This window comes from Vigna radiata, unplaced genomic scaffold (genome assembly GCF_000741045.1).
Source record: "Vigna radiata var. radiata cultivar VC1973A unplaced genomic scaffold, Vradiata_ver6 scaffold_250, whole genome shotgun sequence".
Classification (NCBI taxonomy): Eukaryota; Viridiplantae; Streptophyta; class Magnoliopsida; order Fabales; family Fabaceae; genus Vigna; species Vigna radiata.
Window position 1 is genome coordinate 386,914 of NW_014543542.1, and position 11,604 is coordinate 398,517.

The window sequence follows — 11,604 nt, forward strand, 5'->3', positions numbered from 1 at the left end:
ATGAGAATTGAGTTGCAGTGCATGTTGATATTCTGTGAAATAGATGTGTGATGAATTATGACTGTGGTTTTGATGCTAAGCAGGATGCATGATTGAATTTTGTGAGAAAGCATGTGTGTGAGATTTTGAGCTCCAGAGTTTTTGTTGTTGTATGCATTGTTCACAGGAAAAGATGAATGATATTGCCTTAATCTTGATAATTGATTGAATTGCATGTGAATGTCATATGATCAAGGACATTTTTGAGAACCCTTCTCTAGGCAAATTTTCACCCAAAGTGCTTGAAAATATTATACCCTTTTTTGAACCTTAGCCTTAAACAGGATGTGAACCCTTGTCTTTAAATTCTTTACCTTGAGTTGGGATGAGCTTAAATGTATATGATGAAAAGGTTCAAGTTTGGGGTTGTATGGGGGAAAATTGAGAAAAGCAAATGAAAAGAATTGAGCTCAAATGTTGTGAAAAGAAAAATTCATGAGAAAAAGAAAAGAAAAGAAGAAAAGCATGAAGAGGAGCTCAATGAAAAAGAAAAAGGGGAAAATGTTGAGAATAAGTGAGATTGGTGAGGAAGAGTGTTGTGATTAAATTGTTGAATATTTTGAAAGCTCTCTTAACTCAAGGACTTTGTATTCCAGAAAAACCAATTTTTTACAAGCCTTGAAAAAAAGTCCTTTTGATGGCATTTGCATGTAAAGATGTTGGTTGTTTGAGATGAATGACAATTTTGTTTCATGTGACTTGTGAACAATAGAGAGTTGGAGTGTCACCTTAAACACTTGAGGGATTGAGTGAAACACTGTCTTGGTATGAACTGTTAGTTGTCATGAGTGCATTTTTGCTTAGTGGATTGGTCATTCATAATGTATAACATCTGTTGTGCAATCTCTGGATTGAAAGAATGCATGCATCTTATTTTGGATTTCACTGAGGATATTGAAGTGAGTAGTTTTGTCATGTATTTTGGGGATTGTTGAAACATTGGATGGAAGAGGATAAAGCCAAGTTTTGTTTTGTGTGTTGTTTTGTTTGCTTGAGGACAAGCAAAGTTCTAAGATTGGGGTGTTGATGAAGGTTGAAAAACAGTTATTTTCATGTGTCATTTTAGACCTAATTATGCCCTTTACTACTTGGAATGAGCTTAGAATCAAGCAAAACTCAATAAATGAGTCTGTAGAGAGTCAAAAGCTGTTTTTAGCGATATTATGCTTGTTTTGCATTGTTTTGTAGCTATTTTGAGGAAATGGAGAATGGAGCTGAAGATAAAGGTCGTAGACTCAAGAAAAGAGAAGAAAATTGAAGATTTGAAGAGCCAACGCACCGCCCGGCGGCAACTTACACTGCTGGGCGGTCCAAGGTGAGGAGTAGGCACCAGCGTTGGCGTTGGGCGGTTTTGAGGGAAACCGCCGGGCGGTTTGGAGGATTATGGGAAACCGCCGGGCAACACACTTAAACCGCCGGGCGGTGGTCCCCTGGGCTTGGGCCTGTTTTCTGTTGCGCTCCTCACCTATAAATACTGCTATTTCTGATACTCTCTTTTATTGAAACTCTTGATTATTTATATGGTTTCCATATGTTTGATTGTTAATTGTTGGGTTCTCATCTGTGCTTAAGGGCTTTATCGTTTAACTCATTCGGTAACTGTTGTTTGTCTTTATTAATACGGGGACGTACAATAATGTTATGAACTGGTGAGTAATTTCTTGATTTTGCAATACCACCTAGGGATAGGGGTAGGACGATCAATTGCGTTAACTTCTGCTCTGTAATGCGGTATTAATTGCTAGAGGAGGCTAGGGATAGCAAGCCAGTAGTTAATATTAGGCTCTTTTCGCTGAGGGATCAGGTTAAGGGTAGGCTAAGAAAGTCGCATGACAATTAATTAATCAAACTAATAATTCAAGAGGAGTAGATAAGAGAGAACAAATAAGATGAAATTTGAAACCCCCAACAACTCCATTCATCCATTGTTTTCTTTTGTCAATTGAATCAATCTCTTTTGCATGTTAATATTTTTGTTCTCAAATCAATTTATTAATTTTTATTTTCAAGTCTTATTATTTTAATTCACGTGAACGAGAAAGCCTTTCGAGTCTCTTGGGAAGAACGATATTGGGTTTTACCAATTATATTACTTGAACGATTTGGTACGCTTGCCAATCCGTCAACACCCAGATAATTACCCTGCTTAGCATCATAGCCACAATCTTAATCACATCATGCATCTGTTCACAAAGCTTGTGAACCACCACCTGTATATCAGCATACAGTGCAATCTGAACATCAATCAATATCAAGCATCATTAAGTAACACTCATCATGCAACAATATCAATCAAACCATCATCAGATATAACGTCAGACCCAGAACATTAACCCTACACTACTCAACGGAAGCAAATATAAGTAAAGCCCAAAAAGATAAGTTCAAACAGCTGGGTTGCCTCCCAGCAAGCGCTTGTTTAACGTCACGAGCCTGACCCATACCTCACGGATCCACCAACTTCATTACTGTGGACTGTCTCTGCACTTCTCCTCCCAAGTAGTGGTTGAGTCTTTGACCATTTACCACCCAACTTCTCTGAGGATCTCCAGTAGCAGGATTGATGGTTGTCGCACCCCATGCAAAATTTAATGTGCATAAAAGAATGCAGTATAGACTAGGAAGTGACTCCTAGGTCGTCTCTCAAGGACCAAATGTGGTTCAAGAATTAGGTTTAACACGTAGTGGGGGGGGGGGTTGTGAAAGGGTTGTGAATGAGGATAAACTAAATTAAAACACGGATCCAACAAAAATGTAAAAACGGAATTGCAAACACAAATGTAAAAATGGAATCAAATGCAGAATGAAAACGGTTGGTCATGAACTCAATTGCTATGCTTCCAATCACAGATTAACGACAAGTACACACTACTCTAATCCAAACCCGACACAAATCACCCAACTAAGTGAAGGCTAATTCAGTTTTCAAAATTGCAGACTAAGCGAATGCAATACACAAATTTAATCAGTCATCCATCATGCAGTCTAATCAACTAAGCGAAGATTTGACACCGATTAGGCAACTAAGCATATACCTAATCGCAGGCACACAATAGATTAAATATATAGCGAAATTAGAGTAGCAGCATGACAATTAAAGTGCAAGAGTCTCATAAATAAACTACTCTAGCCTCTAATCCATCACAACTAACCGACTAAGCGAAGGCTAATCATGCTATCATAATCACGAACTAAGCGAACGCAATACACCTCTTCCATCCTATGTGTTCTATACAAATCGATCAACTAAGCGAAGATACAATCACCAACTGGGCAACTAAGCGTTTACCCATTGCAAGAACACAGTCAGATTTCATAGAATGTCAGGCAGAGCAGAATAAACACCAGAACAGTCCAAGAAATCTCAAGGAAACAAAGCAATTTTATTAATGACCAACCCGACTAACCTAAGCTAACATGATAGCTAAATTACCACTACCAAAAATACTAGATAACATTAAAATAAAAGAAAATATTAAACGCCTAACACTGTAACACAAATATCTAGCACAATTAAAATTATTAATATGCATCACTAAATTAAAAACATAAAACCCAACTCAACAAACTATGTGAGATAAAATTAAAGCAAAAGAAATAAATAACACAATTTACTTTAAGCAATTACGTGACCTATGACATCTACCAATTGAAATTAAATTTGCAAAATGGCCTAAGGAACCCTCTTGGCCGAGACACACTTGTTGAGCTTCCATATGTTAAATCAAAGAAAAATAAGAATGGGAAAAGTTTCCCTTATCCAGTCGTGACATCCCTTCCAGCCGAGAATGTTCATTTGTTCCAAAGGAAGTCAATGTGCTTTCAACAATTTCCAACACCAAAGACAATTCATCCAAGGCTTCTAGTCTACCTATCGTGATGTGACAATGCTTCTATTAAATAAAATAAAATAGAAACATGCTCTCCCATAATCACCGTGCTTTTGCTATCTAAAAGAAGGTAAAATTGAAAATGAAGTCATCATTGAACTCCTTTCCTAAGACCGTAACACATCCAACTACTCCCATCTAATCTAATTCATTCTAAAAAGTGAATTCAAACCACAAGCATCCCATCACCGAACCCACCTTATCATGCAATGAATAAAACATTGGTTCAAGCACTTTTCTTAAAAGCAAATGAATAACTAGGAGTTGGTGATGTGACCGTCCAGCTCTACAAAATGGAATGTACTTTGCTTCCCATCAATCAACGTAAGTGTGTGCATAAATGTAGTGCAACAGTAATTAGGAATAAAGAGATTAATCACCCATCTAGAAGAAAAGAAAAGCAATACTTCTACAATCATTCAAAATCCACATAGTGATCATGGTTCAAAGAAAAGAAGAATGCTCAAGTTAAGAGAACTCTCGGCAGCTGCATTCCTTGCACAAAATAAAGGAAAAAGAAAGTGAGCAACTTTTATTCAACCCCTGCCAAAAACCGTGAGTTACGTTTCTCTCCCAAGGAGAATGTTCCAGCACTAGCATAATCTGCCGAGAATGAATGAGTGAAAATAAATGTGTGGGCTCTCTCCTCCAAGACCGTGAGGTGTCTCTAAAATGAGGTTGGGGTCCACCCTAAAACCCTAGGGTGACAAGTGTCACACTACAATTTGGGCCCATAGACATTTTTCCAAAATTTGCCCAAGATGCAAAAAGTTTGTCTAAAAAGTTTTAAACAACTAAATTACAATACAATTAATTTTAAAATGTCTAATTAGAGAGTCTTGAATATATTTGTCTGTACTCTAAATGTCCCAAATTGTATTTCTAAAATTTTCCCTGAAAATAATAATGCAAATAATTAGCCCAAATAATTCAAATTAATTAAAATTAGAATTTCTGGTCGAATTAAGCAAAAATTAGCAAAAACAAAAAATACCGGACAGTTAAACACAATTCCCTGATTAAATCCAGTACAATAAACTAAGTGCAGTTAATAAAATATTGACTCATCAAGGATCCACCAATTCAATTGCTCCATGAGGATGTACATGCTTCACCGTAAAAGGTCCTGACCATTTTGAACAATAACACTTGCTGTCCTGGATTAAAGACCTTCTTTATCAGCGTCCTGCCGTGATAGAATTTTACCTTTTCTTTATAACTCCTAGAGGATTCATAAGCATGCAACTACATCTCTTCAAGCTCCAATATATGCCTACTGCGTGTATTCTGAGTTTCACAAGGATCAAAACTCAGAAATTTCAAAGCCCATAAAGCTCTATGCTCCATCTTTACTGGCAGATGCCATGCTTTCCCATAGACCAACTGAAAAGGTGACAAACCCATGGATGTCTTCATAGCTGTCCTATTAGCCCAAAGAGAATCATCTAACTTCTTTGACCAGTCCTTCCTTGATGAGCAAACTATTTTCTCCAAAATTCTCTTTATCTCCTTGTTAGAAACTTTAGCCTGGCCATTTGTTTGTGGATGATAAGGTGAGGCCACTTTATGTCTTACCCCATAATGTGTGAGAACCTTTGCAAGCTGAAAATTACAAAAATGAGATCTGATAACGACCTAAATACCGTTATTTTCATACTTGAAATTCGTACCAAAACAAACCCTTTATGACTTAGAATTAGCTTGGAATCATGTAAAATGCTTAAGTTAGAGAGAAAGAGAGTCAAAGTGGGTTTTCTAGGTTTTATGCTTGGTNGAATTAGCTTGGAATCATGTAAAATGCTTAAGTTAGAGAGAAAGAGAGTCAAAGTGGGTTTTCTAGGTTTTATGCTTGGTTTTCCCTTGTTTTGATAGGAATTATCAGGGTTTGATGAAGGAAGAGAAGTGTTGGATGCAAAAGAAGGTGGAAGAATGGAGTAAAGTGGAACCGCAACTACCGGTGGTAGGTGAAACCACCGCCAGGCGGTGTGATCTTCAATGTATACACTTCCACGCGTTTAAAGGCCACGACCAGGGGGTGAAGCTGGAATTGAAGTTACCGCTAGGCACTCACCGCTGGGCGGTTAGCTTGGTGGAGGAATGAAAAGAGACCGCTCAAGCTACAACGTTGAGGGGTAGAGATTGCCGTAACTACCGTCGGACGGCCACCGCTGGGCGGTGTACTTATGGACCTGGGCCAAAGTTCTGTTATTTCACTAAATTATAAATAGATCCCAAACGAACCAAAGGGGACATCTTTTGGCAGAAAGACGACAAAACACTCTCTACATACCTTGGAGGAGTATTTTGATGCGAAAGCTCCAATCTATCAAGTCTAGGGTTAATTCTTTCATATTTTCCATTCTTTTCATCTAGATTCACTATGACAATGGTGAACAAAAACCCTTTGTTGTTGGGGAACGATGTAATCTCTTTGAAACTCTCTTGTATCGAAATACTTATTTTATTCATATACTTTTATTATCAATAGTTTGACTTTTCTTCTCTGTAGTCTTAGCTTGCATTGTTTAACTCATTCAATGTCATGATCATTGATTTTGTTGATATGGACACATACGGGGAAATCTAGACATGAGGGGAGTTCTCTTGATTATGCCTAAACAGGGTGTCAATTGCTTTAAGCTTCTGAGCTTCGAAATGCATGATTGATTACTAGGGAGACTAGACATAGTAAACTAGTAATTGGGATTAGGCTCTCTTCGCCGAGATATCGGGTTTAGAGTAATTTAGAAAGTTGTATGAACATTGATAATAAAGTTGAATTTAATAAGAATAGTAAATACTTGAGAGTGGATTGGGATGAAACCGTAAACCCCAACAACACCATTCATCCATATAGTTTATTTTCCAATGGATCAAATCTTTTCATTTTCATGTTTACTTTTGTTTTGCATAATTCAATTCTAAATTCATTTTATTCAAGTCTTAAGAAATCAATTCACATGAACATTTAGGCTTAAGAGTCTTTTAGGAAACAATATTTGGACTTACTGTCTATTATTACTTGATACGATCTGGTACACTTGCCAGGGTGTTAACAAGTTTTTAGTAGCATTGTCGGGGACTCGTTGGTTTAACTTTTCAAGTAGTGTGATATTGATTAACTTTGACTTGATATTTTTATGTTTTTATTTTTGTTCTAATAAATTTTTTCTAGGGTTTTGTGCCTAATGTATGCAAGATGCAATTTGGACAAGAATTTGACTATATGGGCAGTCAATTCTACCAAGATGATTTCAACCAGTGGTGGGAACCTCACTCAAACATGGATCAAAGCTAATTTGGGCAAGCTGTTGAGCAACAAATTACTCTACCCAAGGAGAACACAAATTTTGATAAAGTTCTTCACCGGATGATAGGAATGAATATATCTTACATCAAAATTTTGGAAGAGTTACGACAACGTCAAAGGCAACAATATACTCCTACACTTGAAGAAGTAGAGCGTCAAAGGCAGCAATATAATCCTACACTTGAAGAAGAAGAGTGTCAAAGGCAACAATACTCTCCTTGACTTGAAGAAGTAGAACGTCAAAGGAAACAATATTCTCCTTTACTTGAAGAAGAAGAGGAGGAAATTGAACAAAATTGACAGCAACTATTTTCATCAGAAAGATGTGAAGAGACATTCCAAAAGGTAATGCAGAATACCATCTCCTATTCAGAATGTAATGACGCAAGTTGTAGAAGGAAGGAGATAGAATTTGGTTGTGTGACTACATTTCTTGATGATTTTAGGGTTAGTGCTGAAGTTAGGAGGAGTGTCAAGTCATTATCTTTGAAAGTGATAAGGTTGTTGATGAGAAACAGATAGAGGAGATAGAGACAGAAAGGTTGAGTGAGGAAGATAAAGATGAGGAGAGAGAAAAAGAAGTGGTTGAGAGAAAAGAAAAAAAGAGCAAATGCAACAAAAAAAATAAGAAAGTAAAAAAAAAGAAAAAGAGAAAATTGAGAGAAAAGGGAAGTGAGAAAGAGGAAGGGAGGAAAGAAGAAGAGACCATATGAAAAATCCTTTCCTCATCCAAAAAAATATCATAAGAAGGAAAAGAAATTGGAGATTAAAGTTCCCATGATCAAGACATGGAAACAGGTGCTCGGTGTTTTCAAATTTTGGAAGAAATTCAGCAGAAAGAAGAAAAAGAAAGGAATGTGAAGAAAAAGGGGAATGTCAACACTTACTAATGGGTGTTGGAGCTTTATCACTGACAACATTTGCTGAGAAATATTATTAGGATTGGGTATCTACTGAAGGATACCAGGAAGGCGCATCTACTGAGGGATGCTAGAAAGACTATGGGTTAGGCTCGTGATGTTACACAAGTACTACCTGGGAGGCAACCCAGTTGATTAATTTGTTTCCATTGCATGTTTTAATATTGTTCTAGTTGCATTTAGGGCTTACTTGTTACATATGTGAGATAACTGATTGTGAATTACATGAAAATTTAATTTTGAAAGTCGAAATTGAGAGTTATAGGGTCAAAATGTTTTGGAACAAAGCAAAAAAGGGGGAAGTGCAAATCGTGCCTACTGCTGGGCGCTTACTGCTAGGTGGTGGCGTCACTGAGAGGTGTGTGATTTTAATTTGGGCTTGGTTTCTTTAGCCCATTTCATGATTTTTATACCCCTTAGGGTTCTCCCACGCGGTCTCCACTGATCCCTAGCCTCTTTTTCACTTACAAACACATTTTTAAAGAAATCCCATCACTTCTCCTACCATTGTCTCTCTTGAAAACCCATTTTCTTTCACTTTTGAACTTAGTTCATTATCTAAGTTGGGGTTTCCTGAGAGTTTTTCATCTAGGGTGCATTCATCATAAAAGTTCAAGCACATTGCACACATTTGAGGATTCTTCACCCAAGTAAGTCATTCATTATGCTTTTAGGGTTTTAGAATTAGGAATTTGATAAAAAAAGTTTGTAGAAGCATGAGATTTAGGGCCTTTGATTTCTATGCATGCTTTGATAAAATTGGAACTATTTGAACCGATTAAATTGCATGATTATTGTTTGGGAATTGAGAAATTTGCCTTTGGGTGGAGAATAGGAGCATAGAGGGGAATATTTGGCAAAATTGTCGATGCCACCGCTGGGCGGTATCCTGGCAAATTGATTTTTCTTGTTTGGCAGGTGGTGCTAAGGGATGTATTTAGCCCCCATCGATTATCAGTGATGAGAAAGAACATGTTTCGGTTATTTGCTAATGCTTAATGTGCTTTGTGGTTGTTTTGTGAATTGTGTTTGATGCAGGAATGACTTCTTCATCAGGAAAGATGGTGAAGACTATGGGAAACAAGAGGAAGGAACCAAAAAGATTATATTCCCACAGGTTTCTTCACAAGAGGCATGAGCAGCACTTTAGGCTTGTCCAGGAAAGGAGGTTGTTGATGGAGAGGAAGGCTAGCTGGATTCCAGATTATGCTCCTGAGTTTGGACAAGAACTTGAGGGAAGAAATTGGGAAACATTGGTTACTTACCCTACTCCTGCCAACATAGCAGTGGTGAAGGAATTTTATACAAATGCCAAGCCACTGGAGAATTCTCATTTTACTGACTATATGAGTTATATGAGGGGCAAGGTGATTAAGTATGATCCTGAGACTATAAACAAGTTCTTAGATGTAGAGTGGGAAGGTGAACAGTGCCAGTACGAATTGAATGTTTGAGAGGACACTGACTTTGATGACATGGAGAGAGTACTCTGTGTGCCTGGAGGGCACTTCTACAGGAACCCAAATAGAACAGCTATTCACATTAAGAGGGCTAATTTGACGCCTCTGGCACAGTATTGGATGGCATTTACTCATGCCAATGTGACACCATGTTCTCATATTTTAGACATCACTGTCAATAGAGCTATGTTTATTTATTGTGTGCTGAATGGTAAGAACATCAACATTTGTCAGACAATAGCTAATGAGATTAAAAGTTGTGCAATGACCACAACCAACAAAGCACCATTGGGGCATCCATCCTTGATCACATAGTTATGCCATGCAGTTGGGGTGGATACATCTACTTAACCTTTTGAGCGCCCCAGCAAGGCCAGTGATGAGGCCTATTTTAAACAGTTTTGTGGTGGGGCAGAGATACCAAGGAGGCCCCTAGGAGGAAAGCACCACCACCACACGCTCAGGGAGATGCACTAGCCTTTGATGCTGAGCCTCTTCAGATGAGAGACATGTATATGTCTTTGATGGAGTCTATACTAGAGGTACTCCACAGGGGGCAGATGGTCACTGTAGAGATGATTGTGAGTTTGTATGATACACCTCCGGTGCATAGGTGGACGATGGATGAGTTCACTAATAGAGTGGCTTGGCCTGAGCAGGCACATGGAAGTGGATTTGGAGAAGCTAAAGCTCTAGGCATGGAAGACGATGATGAAGATGATGATGATGAAGACTTTAAGGATGATGAGGTTGAAGAGGAGGAATCAGATGACAGCATGGGATGAGGAGCCTTTATGGCATCTACTGATGGATGCCAATTGCAGTAGCACATGATTATTTTCTTAGCTTTTAATTTTATTTGGTAATTTGAATTTTTAGAATAGGTTTGCTTCTGTTGAGTATTATAGGGTAATGTACTTGGTCTGAAACTTTTCTGATTGATGGTTTGACTGTTGTTTGCATGAGATGAGTTTCTTGATGATGCTTATTATTGAATTATGATTGAAATTGCCATATGCTGATATACAGGTGAAGTGTTCACTAACTATGTGAACATATGCATGGTGATTTTGTGACTGTGATTATGATGCTAAGCAGGGTACTTTCTAGATGATTGGAATAAGCTTCCAGAGTTTTATTGATATATTTTGCTTGAGTTTCTGTGATTGAATGAATTGCATGTATGTGTCATATGATCAAGGTTGTTTTTTGAACAGCCCTTTTCTAAGCCAAAAATTTCGTCCCATTTGAAAAAGGAACATTTTATGTTTTACCTTTTTTTTTTGAACCTAAGTCTTAAACAGATGCGAAAACCCTTGTTTTGAAAATCTTTACCTTGAGTTAGGTTGAGAGATATTTTGGGTATTGATACAGGTTCAAGTTTGAGGTTGTTGGGAGAATTAAAAAGAAAAGTTAGGCATTGAGCTAATGAGTTGAAAGAAAATGCATGAAAAAGATGAAAAAGATAGAAAAAGTAAAGCATGAAAGAAAAACTCAATGTGAAGAAAAAGGAAATTTGGGAGTGAGTGAGATTGGTAAAAAGAGAGTTTGTGCTTGAACCATGAGTCTGTGAATAACTCTCTTAACTCAAGGATTTTGTGATCTAGAAAAACCAATTTTCCTTGTTAGCTCAATTACATTATAAGCCTTAAAAAGTCCTTGTGATGACATGTGTATGTGATGATGTTTCATTATGGCAAATGAATGACAATTTTGTTCTATGTGACATGTGGATAGTAGAGGGTGGGAGTAACCTTTGGAAATACTTGAGTGATTGAGTGAAACACCTCGTCTGGTGAGGATGATTCCTTGAATTCATGATTATATCTATGCTTAGTTAATTGATCATTCATGAGAATAACATCTGTTGGTATGATGTGATTGTGTGAACACTGTGATGAATTGATTTGAAGCATATGTGCATTTTGTTTGGATTCTATGGATGAGCTGATTTGAGTGATTACTTGTCTTCAAACTGTTTTGAA

At 37.4% G+C, this 11,604-nt stretch overlaps 1 protein-coding gene across 1 annotated transcript; it reads right to left on the minus strand.

Moving 5' to 3' along the window:
- Positions 1 to 5,174: 5,174 nt before the first annotated feature.
- On the minus strand, positions 5,175 to 6,182 carry LOC106754485. The gene is made up of 2 exons (XM_014636501.1): positions 6,171 to 6,182; positions 5,175 to 5,531 (listed from the first exon to the last, which is right to left on the minus strand). Exons 1-2 carry the CDS (start codon positions 6,180 to 6,182, stop codon positions 5,175 to 5,177), a joined length of 369 nt encoding a protein of 122 aa, XP_014491987.1.
- Positions 6,183 to 11,604: the final 5,422 nt, after the last annotated feature.